Source organism: Camponotus vicinus, unplaced genomic scaffold (genome assembly GCF_025532165.1).
Source record: "Camponotus vicinus isolate PSW18456_S1 unplaced genomic scaffold, iyCamVici1.0 SCAF_3, whole genome shotgun sequence".
NCBI lineage: Eukaryota > Metazoa > Arthropoda > Insecta > Hymenoptera > Formicidae > Camponotus > Camponotus vicinus.
Genome location: NW_028141967.1, coordinates 1,777,225 through 1,796,697, shown reverse-complemented (window position 1 = coordinate 1,796,697; position 19,473 = coordinate 1,777,225). Strand labels below are relative to the sequence as shown.

The 19,473-nt window shown below is 30.1% G+C and overlaps 1 protein-coding gene across 2 annotated transcripts; it reads left to right on the top strand.

Annotated features, from left to right (window-relative positions):
* Nucleotides 1-2,415: 2,415 nt before the first annotated feature.
* On the top strand, nt 2,416-18,179 carry LOC145968443 (ATP-binding cassette sub-family C member 4). 2 transcript variants are annotated; one of them, XM_083093890.1, is made up of 17 exons: nt 2,416-2,775; nt 9,361-9,523; nt 10,092-10,204; nt 10,809-10,919; nt 11,048-11,182; nt 11,654-11,858; nt 12,252-12,474; nt 12,565-13,209; nt 13,269-13,774; nt 14,110-14,391; nt 14,485-14,714; nt 14,992-15,524; nt 15,859-16,089; nt 16,173-16,510; nt 16,799-17,044; nt 17,307-17,609; nt 17,884-18,179. In XM_083093890.1, the coding sequence occupies exons 3-17, from the start codon at nt 10,131-10,133 to the stop codon at nt 18,022-18,024; spliced, it is 4,203 nt and encodes a 1,400-aa protein (XP_082950016.1). In that variant the 5' UTR covers nt 2,416-2,775; nt 9,361-9,523; nt 10,092-10,130; the 3' UTR covers nt 18,025-18,179. The 2 variants fall into 2 exon arrangements, with proteins under 2 accessions (XP_082950016.1, XP_082950017.1); XM_083093891.1 differs by lacking the exons at nt 2,416-2,775; nt 9,361-9,523; nt 10,092-10,204 and having other exon boundaries at nt 10,811-10,919; nt 11,029-11,182.
* Nucleotides 18,180-19,473: the final 1,294 nt, after the last annotated feature.

The following is a 19,473-nucleotide window of genomic DNA, read 5'->3' as shown; positions in this document are numbered from 1 at the left end:
TCGATAATCATAAGAGAGCAACATGACCTTTACACGAGATCAAAATTATTCGCTACTTGCTCCAGCAATGCGTATTATTGTATACTACTGATACACGTATAGTATAGGTTATATAGTATGAATAATGTTGTGAGATAGCAACCATTTAATTAATAATTAATTTATGTTCACATTTTAGAAAAATTTAAACTATTGTACGTTTGACTCTAAGTGCTGTTAAATAAATAATTATTCATAAGAATCGATAATCGAAAAACCATAATAAAAATTGTTTCTATTCCTCTTGTTTCAATTTTTACTTGTGGTAATGAATGATTGCTTTTCCATAAAGATTTATCGTCGCGATACAATTTCATGTCGTTTATCAAAAATTAATTATTAATTAATAATTATAGCTAATTATGTTTAGATATTAGTTGCGATGGCGTTTAGAAAAAGAATCTAACAATTATACGAAATATTTCGTATTACTATTTTGTTGTCGAGTGTCGCTGTGCGAATGATTTCAAAGTTGTACTACATAAATAATAGCGCGCTCTCTTTTAGCGCTTGTTTATACTGTCAAAGCTTTACATTCCTTAAGAAAAATATCTAACGATATCTAGCGACATTTATAATTGCAATATCTCGTGATATTTCTCGATATTTGGCGATATCTTGGGGTGCAGAGTTATATTCTCGATTTATTATCTATCTAGGGGTAGTTTAGGTATAGGTTTCTTGCGATATTTTGCAATATTTGTTAGCTCAGTATTATATTATCTATATAGTTGTAGATTATGTTGAATAATATTGCGATATTTTTCGATATTTAGAAGCGCAGTGTTATATTCTGTTTCTAGGGGTAGTTAAGGTTTAGTTATATTGCAATATTTAGGGGCGCAGAGTATTAATCTGTATCTAGGGGTAATTTAGGTTGATTTATAATGCGATATTTTGCGATATTTGGGGGCACAGTGTAATATTAATTATCTAGGGATAGTATAGCTTTATTTACAATGCGATATTTTGCGATATCTTGAGGCGCAGAGTATTATTCTGTATTATTAATTTATACACCATCATTTGTTCAACATCGATCAAAAGTAATTTTCATTGTTGTTATAATATACTTTTAATTAATAATGGTTAGTCTGTTGTAACGGCAGAGCCGTTACTAGAACAATTTACAAATTGCGCGGACACCCGCTCGCGCGAGGTTGGCGCTGAGCGCCGCCGTATGAGCATCTCGACCGAGCCACGGATTGGGAGCCGTGAACTGAGAGCCGCGGCCTACCCCACTTCGACACGCATGACCGTGTGGTACTTTAGGCAGCTGGCAAGAGTGCATTGCTGCAGTCGAACAATATTTAAATGAAGGAAAAAGCGTAGTTATAGACAATACTAATCCCGATCCCACCTCAAGACAAAGATATACAGAGATATCCAAGAAACGAAACGTTTCAATTAGATGTTTTATTATGACGACAAGTATGGAGCATGCAAAGCATAATAATAAGGTAATTGTGTATAAAATTGATTCTTTTTTTATAAATTCTTTTATAAATTATATTTTATGTGTTATTGTATCTCTCATTATCGTATACGATCGAAATATGCTATCTTTTGTACAGTTTCGCGAGTTAACTGATCCAAGCCACGTTCCGGTCAGTGAGATCATTATAAATTCTTATATATAAGTGGATTTTATGCATATATATTTTTTATTGTTATATATCTCTTTTTCTTAGTACGCATATATTCTTCCATAAAATCATGTATAAAAACAAAGTATATAATTACGATCGAGCTTTAGTATGTTTTTTTCACCAAATCATATCTTTTAATTTATATTTCTTTCAATCTTTGTTCATATTGTAATAACTTGACTGTTAAAATTAAAAGAAAAGTTAAGAATAAACATAGACACGCATAAGTTAATTTGATCTCAATGAAAAGGCATCCAAAAATTTATTTTATCAGTTAATGTTTAACATTCAATATTTAGTAATATCAAAATTGTTTTATGTCTCATATGTAGAAAAAATTATGTGCCAACTTTGGAAGAAGGATTCAAGGAAATAGTAGAAATCAATTTTATTCCAAATTTTCGTAACGAGCAGGATCGAAAGCTCTACGAAATGTACTTACTCGAAAATTGAATTATGTGATTTAAATTCTTGCTTGAACAGATAATTAATTATGCATGTAATATAAATTGAAATTCGTCGCTTTTATCGCGCACTTATTTTTAATATAATAACTCCAGCAATCATTGTGATTTATTCACAAGCCATGATCCTTTCAAATCATTAAAATCTCGGTAAAATACCAATGTAGAACATCAGAAATTTACATTTATCAATTTCACAATTTATCAAACTGTTGATAAAAATATTAATATGAGCAATATCTTTAATGTTCTAATCGAACTACGATTACATTTATCCGAAAAGTATGGAGGTCTTACGAAACCTAAGGCTAGAGCGGGAATTCCTCTAGGGGATTCTCCCCCCTTTAAATTCCCCTGTAACAGGCATTCCCTTAGCTCTTGGCTGAGCAGTCGACGATTGCATCCGAAAGCGGCGTGACGCTCAATGCAGACTCAGTGCCCGCGCAGACGTCGTCGTGGCCAGTTGTTTTTCTCCGTTGTATGTACGTTTGTATACAATACGTGTGTAAGTTGGTGTGCGACGAATCTGTGTAGCAAGAGCAGAGTAAAGAATCCAGCCACGTGTACAACGAACCGTCCCTAAGAGTACAATGAAAAAAAGGACGGTCGAAATCATTGATTAGGTGAGGGTCGAGCTTTAATTTCGATCGGAAGAATGTTTAACTAGCACAACATCTGCTGTTATGCTTGAAAGTGACGCGAATCATTCTTGATCGGTTCCTAATGCTCACGAAGCTTGCCAAAAATAGTTGTGTCACTTCTTGTTGCAGACTATGAGAAAGAGAGAGTAGGAAATACTTTAGTAGTAGCTTATAACATTTGATAATATATATCTAGTTATAAATTTAATTCAAAAATAGCAATGATACAGTTCGGAGCATTCTAACACATTGTAGTAAAATATTGACCTTTATGATATTTTTAGTTCCAAATTATGATATTTTTTTTATGGTATTTTTAATCGCGTAAATATACTTCTATAGAAGGGTAATATACATATTGCTATCTTATATTTTAAAAGCCATTTCTTTGATAAGAAATATAGATGCGTTTATTCATCATGCTTCCTGAGTCGATATTTTGCCACGCATATCGAGATATATATGTATGCTAATTTCTTCTTTAAATAAATTACTTTTGTTCGAATTTTATTTCAGTACTCTTGATGAGATTATAATGATGCTACGAAAATAAAGATATGAAGGATAAGTATAGAATGTTATCAACAATTCTCTAGAACGTTTTGACCTTCTTCAACTTTCCGTTATTCTGGAGAAAAATCGACTCCAAACGTCTTCAGAAACTATGTGTGAGAGAAACGCGTGATCCTTGATATATTTTACATACATCTATATATGTTTATAGAATTATAGAATTTTAAATAATATATTTTCATTTAAAATAATTTAATTAAAAATTCTCTTTGTTTGGATTAAGAAAGAGAATGTAATTATAAAATTATTAGTTATCACATTATTATTATATTACTGCTATTATTAATATTGTTAGAATATAACTATTATTACATGCGCCTGAAACACCCGTTGTATTAATTGCGCTCGCAGTCACTGTTTGAGCATAACTGGTTTCTGCTGGACGCGTTTCGTTCTCATATATTATACGTCACGGAAGAGTTACATCATGACTCAAGTCACTTCGCGAAGAATGTATTACTTATTTACGATATGTCATTATCCACTCAGTGTCTTAAAATATTCGACACCAAATTTATCGCTAGAATAAAAAATACATTGTGCTGAATATTTTTTGGAACATATTTGGCTTTAAAGAGATTCTTGATAATTTAATTTATTAATTCTCAGATTTTGATTTGTGCCAAAAATTTTTATCTGTGATTCGTTAATCAATAAAGTGTTTAAAAATAAAAAAGTTTGATTGAAAAAGTATATATATGTTTGCAAAAATAATTACACATATAAATTATCTTAAAAGAAAAATAAATTATATGTTTCATAATTTAAAATAAAAATTGTAAGTACACGTTCTACATTACGCTCCTCTGTTCCGAAGGAGTTGAAATGACAAAGAGTATCTGAAAAGAGCAATATAAACTATAATAACAATGCGAGGTGGATAGACTATGATAACAATGCGAAAAGTGTCTGCTACGTAGATTACTACGCGCATAAATACGATTCATGAATAAGGATTTATTTGCATGTAAATTTCCATCAATGCACGTGTGAGATGAAAATATAAACGTGACGACATTCGTTTTTTTTACGAGCAACTTCTTTTGCTTTGCTGTGAAAGGATAGATTTAGGACAAATTTGAAAATGAATTTTAATTTCTTCTCTCTATATTTCTTATTTCTATATATTGAATATAAAGGAAATTATTCAGATGTACAAATAATATGCTTGACGCCAGTTAGTGCACATGTGTCTTTGAAAATTGAATTTAAAAAACTTGCATAGATTTAATACGTGATTTTCAATTCTTGTTCTTAGTCACTTTCAAATATTGACTATTAATCAGACACAAATCTATTTATCATGTGCGACATGTATCACTGTATGTACGTGTTTCAACTACCTTCTCGTTTGTTATTCAACATGTTCTTCGTGCTTTAATTCTTGATACTTGGATTTTCTTGAAATTCTTAAATGAGGAAAGGCATTCTCGAATCTACAAATCAGTCTTGAAAATATTTCGAGTTGCGGATTTTACAAAAAAAAATTCAATTTATAACAAATATTGGAATTTAAAAAATTTCCTACTTGTGCGCATATATATTTCTTCTTTCTTTCCCTTAACAAAAATCCTTCATGATACTTTTATTCTTTATCATGTTACATTTTCAGCAGTTTCCTAAAAAAATTTTAATGGAACAATTATTTAATTTAGAGCAAATATTTGCGCTTATATAAATAACATTTTCTTATTAAATGGTTGAATCTCAGCGGGAAAGATAAGTTTTTGAAAAATTCCATGTTCTGACAATGAATTGTTTTTTCGAAATTAAAAGGTTATGATGTATTTTAGCTGCTTCACAAAGTCGCTTATTCAGTTACGCTAAATATGAGTCATGATCAGGCTGCGTTTCAATAAAGATTACGTATCACGCGTCGTTGAACAATTGACCTGGTATCTTACGATGAACTCAAATTGCAACAAGTTATTGTCATAATACATCAAACATTTAATTGTGTCCTTATAGATTTTATAGCACGTGAACGAGGTCACCATATTTATCTGATATATTTAAATCTGATTTACAAGAAGTATTTGATTTTGATAATAATATATCAATTGATATTATATTTGTCCAATACTAATATCTAGTATCATAGAATTATCTTTAACCGATAAAAAAGAAATTTTGATAATTTGTATAAAATGAGAATGATGAAACTATTTAAATCTTTAATGACGAAAATAGATAGTCATTATTATTTTATTTATTACTAATATCTTAATTTAATTTTAGCATTAATAATATTTCAATATAATTATAATATATTATTCTATTATTTATCTTAAATCTTATTTATCTTATTTATTTATTTATCTTAAAAGTGTGAAAATAATTTGATTATTTTTGAAAAATCACATCCTTTTTCATAAAATTTAAGAGTTTGTGGTATTTTTAAATATCTTATATATTTGAAGATTATCTTGATATCGAAATTATGTGATTTCATAAACGCAAATAAATTCTAATACTTTAACACTAATATTAATACTAATACTCTAACACTAATATTTTTCTATCGTTATTTGAGATATCAATTGTATTTATTTACATTTTAATATTCCAGCTAATTGGATAGGCGATTTATTCGAAATATTTTCTATTTGGGAGATAAACGTTGAAAAAACATGTATTCTATTTTCAATATATATTATTTAGATTTATAATAATTATTATCATTCTTATGTTAGATGGATCCGTTTGTGCCGATTATTATCTGCTTGTACGATTCCATGTATTACATGATTCTACTAAAGAAACTGCTGTATTATATAACTTTTCTCTACGCTTTGAGCGGCTGGCAATTATTCTTCTTTCGACCATTGATCGCCACAATTCCGACATGTGTCACTATCACGTTATTATTCACTCTCTTACAGATCTTACATTTGCTAAGCAGGGTCAAACTGCACTAATGCTTTTGTTTCTAAATTAATTCTCATGCGCAAAATGTCACATGTGTATATATGATATATGAGACTAAGGAAAAGATAATAAATATTAACATTAATTTTATATCTCGCTAATATATTGTTCTATAACATATATGAAAATAAAAATTGCAATTTACATATTTCCGATTTTGTATTTTCAAGTAAAATTATTATTATTTATGTGAAATATATAACTAATATAAATAGTAATATATTGAGTTATTATATACTGCATTAAATTATATTATTATATACACATAATACACATTATATATATCGCTTTGATTATTTTTATCATAAATTTCTCTCGAATAAATTTTTCGATATATTTTCATTTTTAGTTTCGAAAATTAATTAAAAACAGAAATGTATGATAAAAATAACACACACACATATATATAAATTATTATATAACTATATAATAATATGACGATTTACATAATAAAAGCGATAAATGAATTTTTTGTAGTATCTGGAATTTATTCATAAAAATTAGTTTCTGTCGTTTAACGCCAAGATATATGGCCAAGAAAAAGACAATTAATCATCTGTCCTGCATTATTCATGATCGACATAGAAAACGAGCTGCTTATCAATATAGGATACTATTAAACATCTTTTATGAGGAAACCTTTAGAGAGAACCTTGCCACATGTGTTAATCAAATTTGCATACCATATAATTTGCATCGCTGTGTCATAATATTTTTGCGTTTAAGAAAAACAGTAAACTCGATTCTTTATATAACCATATAATATTTAACCATTAATATTTATATTATAATGTGTTTTCTTTTTAATATCTTGTATATATAAAATAATTGTCACTTCATTTCTTATTGTTTATTATGCAATCTTATATTGCAGTAAATGTGTATGAAAAGAAAATGTTTACTTGAACATGATTTCGTAACATTGCCAAAAATGTTGTAAACATAAATCATATAATCTCTGTTATAAGACAAACTTTGCAATTGTTTCATTCCGATTTCATTGACTTTACGAAAATCGTATTTTTCAATACGTTATTTTTCAGTAGCGTTTGCCAAATACATTGGCCAAGTACTAAATTATTATCGTTTGTATATCGAATGAAAAAATTTATCATGAAAATTGCAAATAACGATATTTATTTAAATTTAAATAACAAATAAAAATTATAATATGCAAATTTAGAAAGCTGTTTATTTCATTAAAAGATAAAATGTCTAATTGATGATAATAAAATATAATATTAATTAAATATGATATAAGTACACAAATAAAATAAATAAATCACGACACAAAATCAGATGTATTTTGATGTTTATAATATATAAACACTTTTTTAGATTAAAATGCTGTCGACGTAATTATTTCGCAATATGGATGTAATAAAGTCACGTGAAAAGTTTTATCACTTTCGCTATCATGCATATGGCTCATATTCTAGAAAATATTTCGAGATAATGTGCAATGCTTAGATTTACCGAAATAGGATGTCTCGTCAATTATTCTCCAGAGATCTTTTTATGAAGAGAATAAATTTAGAAAACAAATGAAAGATCTTAGAGTGAATTTTATTCGATAAATAAATGGAATAAATAAATTAATATCTTAGCATTATATTAATTATAGCAGTTGTATAATTAGTATTCTATGTATTTTATATCGTATGTATTTTATAGTACATTTATGTAGTTTGTAATACATTATATATATATTTCGGTTTCTTCTTATCACAAATATTTCTCTTTTGATGAAATAATTATTTTTTTTCTTTCTTAGATCTGCAAATTTAATAAGTCTTAAAAGCAGAATTGGTTTTAGCTGCAGACACTTTACGTACAATATCTAGGACATATTCAGATGTGCAAAGACTTTCTAAACAAGATAAGATAAACTCAGAATTCTAAATCCGATCCTGAGTTTAACATAGCTCTCTCTCTCTCTTTTTCTCTCTCTCTCTCTTTCTCGCGGGCGCGCGCAGAACCCGACATTAATAGAACCCAAAATGACAGAAAAAAAACACTTGATTTCCTTCCATATAGAACCTTGAATGTTTCTCTACATTATAGGCATAACTATTCTGCGGCAAGAGGAAACGAAACGGAAAGTTTTATAAATGCAAATCATAAAAATTCCTATTATTTTTAGATATATAATTTAATTTTGCAATTAAAATTTTTAGCTATCTTCTTCATCTTTTCGTATTATATGTAGAAAATATTTTGAGAAGTTTTATTTAATCTTAAAATATAAACTTAGAAAACGAAATCTTTAAAATAATGGGTAATAAAGAAGTTAATTCTGAGAGATTATTTTAATTACCGGAAGCAGTTGAGAATGCATTAACGCAGATATACGCAAACGCGATAGTTTATCTATTATAAGGATTTTATTGATATCACTTTTCTTCTTGCACTGTTTATTTCTAGTCAATGACAGATAAGCTTTGTATTTTCCACATTCGTCAAGTCTAAGCGGATTTTCCTCATTAAATATTAATATTTAGTACACAATATTAATTAAAAACATATTTTTATTTTTAAATAAGGAAAAGTTATAGCTATATAAGTCTCAAAAAGTTTTAACACTTAATTTATGATATATGTGTGACGCTTTTAATTTTCGAACGCAAGATGTTTTATTGAATGATAAAATAATTGATAATTAAATGATAATTAAATAATTATTAGTAAATTTAATTCTATAATCTTTTAATTCAAATTTTGCAATTTATAATTTTGCAATATTTTTTTAATTTTCTCTCAATTTTAAGTCTTATTTACAAGTTGTTTAAATTTAATTTTAATTTTTTCATATATATATATATGAAAAAAAAAATATATATATATATATGTCTAGCATAGAAACAAGATTTTCTATTAAATCGTCGATCGCAAACTCATGACGAGCGTGCATCTTAATTGCATTTTATTACTTATACGATAAATGCGAGTTATTGCATGACCTTCTATGCTATTTGAGAAATGACACAGCAGGAAAACACAATTCGCGTGTAGCTAGATAAGGTGGAGAGAGTGCAAGCGAATGATACAAGTTTCTTCTTTAAACAGATAGACATACTCGAAAAGTTCACATTCGAACCCTGGACTGACAAGCCGATCATTCTTCTTTCCTTAGAATTGAACACGTTACGGATCGTTTTGGTGGGCCCATTTTTTTTCTACTACGACTGGCAATTAGTAGAACAAATTAAAAAACAACATAAAAATACTAGTAAGTTGAAATATTTTTACAAATTTTCTCAGCTGAAAATTATTAACAAAATAGAATTATTATCTAAATATTATCATCTATGTACATTTTACGTAGTTATTACACCTAAGAGTAATAGTAATGTCAATTATAATTATGATATGTATATCTGTATACGTCTAATAAATATAATTATTATTATTTAATTATTATTTAAAAATTATTAGAGAGAATCTTACTGAGACATCCCTAGAATCGCAAAAAGGCACTTGAAGATAAATATCGAGTAGTGACAGACGATCTAGTAGCTGATATCTCACTTTTTCAAGAGAATCATTGAAGATTCGCAAAATAAATAGATATATCGTCAATTGACCGTGGGAGCTGGTGATATCTGCAAAAGAAAGTGATAAAACGCGAAGTGTTAATTTCGATGTGATTAAAATCACGCGAAGAGATCGCGGTTGATACTCTTGATATCAAAAGATGTTAATTTTCATAATTTCAATTCATTATCGCATTTGATGAGAATTAAGGAGAGTATATTAATTTGATAAGCTAATCGATCGTTTCATTGTGATTTTTCAAGTGATAATTTGCGGCAAGTTAATGCTGCGTGTAAGAACTGATGGATTCAACGAAAATCAAATCGAAACCAAATCCAAGAGAAAAGGCGAACATTGTATCGGTATTACTATGGTGGTAAGTCGTGCAACTTCTCGAATAAATTGAAATTTATCAGACTTTTCATGAAAGTCCATGAAATTTACAGCTATTCAATTCGTTTAAATATTTAAAAATTAAAATATTTAATGCGTTTGGATATCTATATATTTACATATTCAACATTTGATAATAGTCAATATTAAGATATTCGTTAATAGCAAAGTATTTCCATTAAGATAAATCCATTAATTATATTAATATTAAGATTTAATCATTTAGGATGACATTTCAAAATAATGTGTAATATACGCGATAGACAATGTTATGTGACATGTAAAATTGCTTTCTACGTTAAATTACATCTTATCTTCTCACGCAAATTTATTTTGTATTTGAGAATGACTTTGCATTTGTCAAGACAAAACGATAAAGTTAGATTGTCATGTCAGTCGGACATGTTCGTTTTCAAGTTATGTGACCTTCCTAACATAAATCTAATTTCTAATCTTTCAATTTTTATTCTTGATTTTGTCATTTATTTGTATGATTACATACAACGTATGACTGATTTGTAATTTAATATACCATTTTTGCTATAAAACAATTCAATTAAATCATTTCTCTCATCGAATCATATCAGGTGGACTATCAGTTTATTCAAGACAGGATACAAAAAAATTTTAGAATTAGAGGACTTGTTTGATCCTTTGAAAGTCGACCGATCCAATCTACTCGGAGATCGATTAGAAAAGTAAGTATTGAGGTCAAATGCCAGGAAAGAGAAGAAGATATTTCGATGATTCTTTTGTGCTCCTTTCTTTCTTCCTTCATTAAGATGCAGTAATAATAATAATGCGTAGGACATTGATATGTTTTCAGACGATGGAAAATCGAATTAGAAAAATCGAAGAAATGGAAACGCAATCCGAGTTTGTTGAAGACCATTTTCCGCACATTCGTGTGGGAGTACTTCTTGCTCGGAATGATTCAGATACTCAACGAGTTTGTGATAAGGTATTATCACTTAGATAATCGATTTTAGTGAAAAAGAACGCATTTGATAGTTAATAATTTGTTGCTTTCCTTAGAGAGCTTTGCTTATATATAAAATTAACGATAATTTGATGACTTTAAAATTATTTCTTTATACACAGAAAACTTAGGAAGATTTGAGAAAGATTTAAATAGAATAATAAAGTGAAAAAATTTGGGACATAAGATATTTTAAATGCACACATGTTTCCATAAAATGATAATATATTGAAAAAAGTATAGTGTTATAAAAAATAATTACAAACATTAATAATTATTATAATTAATTAAACCGTGTAATTTGAGACAAAATAGTGTCCAATATTGTTCACTCTGATATTATATATAATATATAAAATTAAAATAAAATATATTATATAATATTAAAACATTATATATTTATTACTCTGATACTCATTCAGATTCTAAAAGATTAATGTGCGAAATTCGTAGATTGGGCACGCCGTTGCTGCTGGGTGGTCTCTTACGCTATTTCCGGAAGGACTCGGTTGGAACATACGAGAATGCTCTATGGTACGCGGCTGGAATATGCATAGTGACCGGCATAAATGTTATAAGCGCCAATCAAACCATTTTCGGTGCTTTTCACGTCGGCGCCAAAGTCCGCGTGGCCGTCTGTTCCTTGGTATACAGAAAGGTTGGTTATGAAATAATCTTATTTGTTTTGAAGCAATTTATGTAAAATATCTGTCTGAAAATGTATGTATGGAAAATTAAAGACGGATTAGATGCATGAAATCCCACACACACATACGTGTATATACATATACGCATATTTAAAATGAATTTTGAAAGCAACGCTTCCTTTCTTCTTTTCCTTCATCCGGTTTTTCGACTCTATAAAAAAGGAGAAAAGTAAGAAAAAAATACAATGAGAAAAAGAGAAAATGAAAAAGTATAATGGAATATTATGAAAAAAGAAAAAGTTTCAAAGTCTTCTGCTGATAATATCACAAACTAGCACTCTGCCACTCACTTATGCCATGTATAAAGTAGCATCATGTAACAATATTTTACATTTGTCTCGTAGGCTCTGCGTCTGAGCACGGCTGCGCTGGGCGAGACGGCACCAGGGAAAGTGGTCAATCTAGTGGCCAACGATGTCAATAGGTTCGATCTCGTTTCCATTTTTATCCATTACATGTGGTCGGCACCTCTATCCGCCCTGATAGTGGCTTACATCTTGTATCAGGATGTTGGCTATGCTGGTCTCATCGGTATCGCCGCTATCTTCGTGGTTGTGCCGATCCAATGTGAGTCTTCCGTCCGATCATGATTGATTAACAAATAGTTTCTATTTGTATAAATTTTTCATAGTTCATCATCTGTTCTCATAATTTTAGCTTACACCGGCAAGCTATCGTCCAAATTCCGTCTCCAGACAGCAATTAAAACAGATGAACGAGTTCGGCTGATGGATGAGATTATTTCCGGAGTACAGGTGATCAAAATGTATGCTTGGGAGAAGCCGTTCTGCGCGATGATCGAGTTAGCGCGCAAGCTCGAGCTACGAGTAGTGACCAAGAGCTCGTACATCCGCGGCATCTACATGACCTTCAATCTCTTCACGACTCGGATGGCGCTTTACTGCACTCTCGTCACCATGCTCATGTTCGGCAACGAGCTCACCGTCGACAAGGTCTTCGTCGTTTCGTCCTACTTCAACGTTCTTGCGCAGACTATGACTGGCATGTTTGTGCGCGGCTTCGCCGAGCTGGCCGAATGTATGGTGGCTATACGCAGACTCCAAAGTTTCCTCCTATTTGATGAGTTCCAGGACAGCAGCATCTCGAAGACATTTTCCGACTATGTTAATCTTTCTTCAAACAAGCAAACCTACAAACAGGAAAGCAAACAAGATCTGCCTTTCATCGATGATGATGTGGAAGATTATCAAAACTTAAATGAAAGTAATGATTATAAAAAGCAGAACGGATTAATGATTGTCGCTAGCGACTTGCTAAAAAATACCACCGATCTTATTGAAGGTAAATTTGCAAAATCAAGCGTTTTGTCGGATTAGCGAATAAAATTTTATTCTTTGCAGAAAAAAAGCGGTTATCCACGTGCAATGATGACAGTTGTGCCATCAACATGATCAACGTAACTGCCAAGTGGGAGGATAAACATTCGCAAAATACCTTGGAGGATTTGAATCTGGAGATAAAGAAAGGCAAGCTGTATGCTGTAATTGGCATGGTAGGCAGTGGTAAGAGTTCCCTTTTGTCTGCGATTTTGGGTGAGATCACTCTGACTGAAGGTCAGATCAAGCTCAATGGAAAAATCAGCTATGCCAGCCAGGAAGCCTGGGTGTTTGGTGCCTCCGTTCGACAAAACATACTCTTTGGACAGTCTTATGAGCGCCACCGATACCAGAAAGTAATTAAAGCTTGCGCTTTGGTGCGTGACTTCAAGCAGTTCCCGCAGGGTGATCAGACTATCGTGGGCGAACGTGGTAGCTCATTGTCTGGTGGACAAAAGGCCAGGATCAATTTGGCCAGGGCTCTGTACAGACAATCGGACATCTACCTGTTGGATGACCCTTTAAGCGCGGTAAGCAACTTTTAAAAGAGTCTGTAATTTTATCTTTTCGTGTATAATGATTATATGTAATATTAAATTTACAATCTTTAAAAATGGGCTCTTTATTGCTTTTTTGAATTCTGTAAATGTTAAAAATTAAACTGTAATGAACTAACATAACAATCATAATGAAAAAAATAATATTAATATATATTATTTTTCTGATTAATTTCTGGTATTTCGATTCTTTCTTTTTAAAAGTGAAGTTTATCAATAAATTAAAGACATAACAATTTCATGAATAAAATTAATTAAATTTTCAATTTTTTATACTGTAAAGAATTTTTTACCTGGTAAAATTCTAGGTCGATGCACACGTCAGCAAACATTTATTTCAAGAATGTATTCAGAGATATCTAGCCGGGAAGACGAGGATCTTGGCGACGCATCAGTTGCAATACATAAAGGGAGTAGACGCCATTATATTGCTTGAACAAGGAAAAGTAAAGTACTTTTCCCATTATCAAGACTTATTGGAGTATCGACCCGAGTACGGAGTACTCGTGGTAGCGGAGAATGAGATCGACGATTCGTCTTTAGAAAAAACTATGAGTATAAGACGGAAGTTCTCTTCTGCGAGTAATAGAGTAAGTGAAAATATACAGATATATATACGTAACATTATAATAACATCTAAATAGAAAAAGAAAATATGTTGCTGAACGAAATTTATTCGATAGAGTCGTACTCCGGAAGCCAGCAGCGGCGGTACAGATGATGAAGAAGAGGACGAAGATGAGGAGCAATTAAACGACGGTATGGAAGGGACGTCACGTGGTTTAGTTAAAGGTTCTATATTTATCAAATTCTTCCAAACTGGTGCCAATTTATACATGGCCTCCATTGTTCTATTCCTGTTTATCGTCACGCAATTTATTGTCAGTCTCAGCGACTACTTTGTGCCTTTCTTGTAAGCATCTATAGAAATAAGTCTCTAAAAAAGTTAAAAGAAAATAATTATTTTAATATTAAATCTCTTCACTTGATTTTTCAACATTTTAAATCCGTTTTATTTCTCGATTTTTAAAAATAAATAGATCACTTAATGCATATTAACTCCTTACGCGCATTTAATATAAATTTAATATAAATTTTCATTAACATTATAAGCAAACATATTATTTTATCTAACAATAAGTAATTTTTTAATTTTTTTCTTAAATAATTCTTTTAATTTATTTCCACAGAGTCAATGTGGTAGAAACAGAAAAATATCTAGCCAAACAACACAGTCAGAATCAAACAAATAATACTAACGAGAATATAACAAAAAATCATTTAGATACTGTCTCGAATGACGAGGATATGTCGAAAATAATGATTCACATCTACATTTACACAGGCATTGTGCTGGGTATTTTTGTTATTGGTATCTCCAGATCGCTGGTCTTTTATAAGACGTGCATGACGTGCAGCCAGCGTCTGCACGATATGATGTTCAGTGCATTAATTCGTACGGGAATGCGATTTTTCGACACTAATCCTAGCGGTAGGATCTTAAATCGGTTCTCCAAGGATATGGGCACAATCGACGAATTATTACCCAAGGCATGCCTAGATGCCGGACAGATGAACATGATGATGTTCGGTTCTCTGATAGTCACCTGCATAGTTAATCCCATCTTCTTGGTGCCCATCGTGTTCATCAGCATAATATTTTACTGGATTCGCAAGGTTTATCTTAAAACCAGCAAAAATATCAAGCGGCTGGAAGGAATATGTATGTCTGTCTTCCTTCACTTAATCTATTCTCTCTCTTTCTCAAAAATTTATTAAAAAATTTTTATTATTTATTATTTACTTTACATCTAATTATTAAATACTTATAAACTCTTATTATTATTCAATTTATATCAAAATCAAAATCTTTTTAATTCGTTGTATTTTATGAAATGCTTTTAAAGTACTTTATTCATTGGATTTAAATTTTTTAATATGAATCCTTTTTAGTTTAGTATTTAGATTTATTCATTTTTAATTTACTTTCCAATGCTTTTATGAGATATTCTTTTGATATTTTTCGAGATCTTATAAGATATTCTTTTGTGTTTCAGCGCGCTCGCCAGTATTTACTCATCTAAATGCTACATTGAACGGTTTGACAACTATCAGAGCGTACTGTGCTCAAGATATACTCAAGCAGGAATTCGACAAATTTCAGGATGTACATACATCTACCGTTTATATGTATATCGTGACTAGCACGGCTTTTGGATTCACTCTAGATGTATTTTGTTTCATTTTTATTTCTCTCGTCACCTTCAGTTTTTTGCTATTCAATCAAAGTAAGCATTTTTCTTAATCAAGTTTTGAAATTTATCTATAAACTGCTCTATTTATAAGAACTTTGATTATTGTTTTATTTCAGCATTTTCTGGTGGCGATGTTGGATTGGCTATTACTCAAATAATGGGAATGACAGGTATAATTCAATGGGGAATGCGACAGAGCGCCGAGGTAACTAATCAGATGATGGCGGTGGAACGCGTGCTCGAATATATTCAACTTGCGCCAGAGCCGAATTTGAGAGATAGAGGAACATACTTAAAGAAGAAAGACAAGGAGAGTCTGGTATTACCGGACAATGCACCCAAACGCTGGCCCGAAAAAGGTAGCGTCGTGTTCAGGGATGTCTATATGCGTTACGCGGACGAGGATCCGCCTGTTCTTAAGGGTTTGAATATAGTGATTTACCCCGGAGAGAAGGTACGAAGATTTTATGGAAAAAAAATATTTTTCTGAGAAGAAATTCTGTAAAAAAAAGATAATTATTAAGTGGAAAGAAAGCACGACATTTGTTGCAATATTAATTTTTAATATGAAGTATTTTTCAAAAAATTTTCTAATTTCTTTTTAATTCAAATTTTCAATTGTTACAACGAAATGAAAAGTAAATATGAAAATAATATATATGTATAAAATAAATATATATTAATATAAAAATATTAAAAATAATTAAAAACATTACAATTACATTTTACATATTACATGTAGATTGGCATCGTCGGAAGAACAGGTGCCGGGAAATCATCTTTGATATCAGCTCTATTTCGATTGGCGAAAGTGGAAGGAATCATTGAGATCGATGACATAAACACGGGTTTGATTGCCTTGGAAGATTTGCGACGCAAAATATCTATCATACCTCAAGATCCTGTATTATTCTCAGGTACTCTGAGACGCAATCTGGATCCTTTCGATGAATTCCCCGATAAGGATTTGTGGGAAGCACTTGAAGAGGTTCGATCAACACTTTTAATTTGAATGCAAAATTGTAATTAACAAGATAATTTTGTAACATTCATAGATATTTCAATTCTGTGTTTCAAGATCTTAAAATCCCAGAATCTTACAATTTCAAATATTCAAGTTCATTTGTAAAATCTTCCCAAAATCTATTCAAACTCCAAAACTTCAAAGTTCCAATGCAATTTATTGAATAAATACAAACGTATTATATTATGTAATAATATATCTATTCCGCAATGTATATATATTTCAGGTTGAGTTAAAAGATGCGATCGGCATTAACGGGAATGGTTTAGAAAGTCGCGTGTTTGACAGAGGTAGCAATTACAGTGTCGGTCAGAGACAATTAGTATGCTTAGCGCGAGCTATTCTGAGAAATAATCGTATATTGATGCTGGATGAAGCGACCGCGAACGTCGATCCTCAGACCGATGCGCTGATTCAACGCACCATTAGGAAAAAGTTTGCAACTTGCACAATGCTTACGGTGGCGCATCGATTAAACACCATAATGGATAGCGATAAGGTTCTAGTGATGGATAAGGGTCGTATGGCTGTAAGTATAACTTATTACCTGGAAAATATATTGCATTTATCCAATTTCTTTTCGAAACAGAAATCTTTGTGCACTTTATATTTCGAGTTTCTCATTATATTGTTTTATACTACAGTGCTAAATATATAATCCATCTGCTCATGCATGACAATCATAATGTATTTAATTTCAAATATTTGATTATAATTAATAATAATATGATTTATTGTCTAATAATCGGAATGAAAGATGGATGTAATTATAAAATTATAATTTATGGCAATTTCTCTGATAGGAATATGATCACCCTCATATGTTACTGCAAAACAGCTACAGTCAATTCACTTCGTTAGTAAGAGAAACCGGTCCAGGCATGTTTGATCAACTCATCAAGGTAGCTAAGCAATCGTATTTAAACAAATATGGTGAAACATGACGAAGCATAGGTGAATCTTTTAAGCATAAATCTTTGTTAATTGAATTTTTTTGTGTCTCCGCTTTTCATACTTTCATACTAGTACATGTCATTTAACGTCTATGATGTATCTGTAAAACATAAAGAACGGAAAGAATATATATAAAAAATACATACGTTATTATTTGTATGCAGACGAATTTCACTTATATTTCTACAAGCTTAAAGGAATATATTGTATGTTTTTCTTCGGAACATTCTTATATAGACACGATTCTTGTCCAGAGTATTATAATGTGCGATGTTAATATGTATCTAGAACGTTTATAGCAAATCATATTTTTGTATATCATTTACCTAATGATCGTTTTGTTAAATTATTCTCGCCAGAATATCAAGTTCTTCCACATAATGAGTCATAGTACTATTATATTTTCCTATTCTAAGCGTTTTTACTTATACACTTTTAGAAATCATAAATATCTTTAAATCTCTTATAGTAAGTGTATCAACTTAGCATGTATCAACTTAAAATGAATTGAGTCAATGAAATAAAACAAATCTTATTTTTTGAAAAGTAGGATTATATATCTAAGATAATATTTACACACTGTAAACATTTGATCATTACTTTAATATTCAGCATATGTTTACTTCGAATCAAAAAATATCTCGTTTGACGATTGAAATTGCAATATAATATCGCGATGTGAATGTAACAATTTAAACAAATTTATTTTATAACGAAGTCAATAATTTATCGAAAATATTTAATATTTATTGAAAATAATAGCTAAAATATAATTATAATTATATAGAATTTCAAAATTATATCGATTTCTTTCTCAACTTGTGATCTTTTCTCAGCAAAGATTACATGCCGGTTCTAATGAAAGATTTATAATTTGCAAATAGTGTATCACTACTTTAATTATAATTAACGAATAAATATTCCGAACTAAACTCAGATACTTAACGAAACATTATACTTAATTTTGTTACTTGTTGTAATTATATGTAACTTTCATATGTAACTTATCATATTAGGCATAGAGACAAAAAAGGAGCTCAATATTTTTGTAACTGCATTTATTGATGCAACTATCTATATTACCATAATGAAAGTATCGATTTAATATTAACAAGTATTGAAGAAAGTCTACGAGTAATATAATGAGATATATAATGTATTATATTGTTATATTATACACAGCAATTATATTATATATAATTATTATATATTAATATGTAATAATATTATAATAATGTTATGCGAGTATAGCCCGTTGTTACATGTATCTTATTTTATAGAATACTGCGTTATTTTATAGCTACATGCGCAGCTTTTATACATAAATAAATATGATGTATATTTTTTATATTTATATATATATATATATATATTATACGTATTATATATATATATATATATTATATATATTATATAATATATTATACAAATTATATATA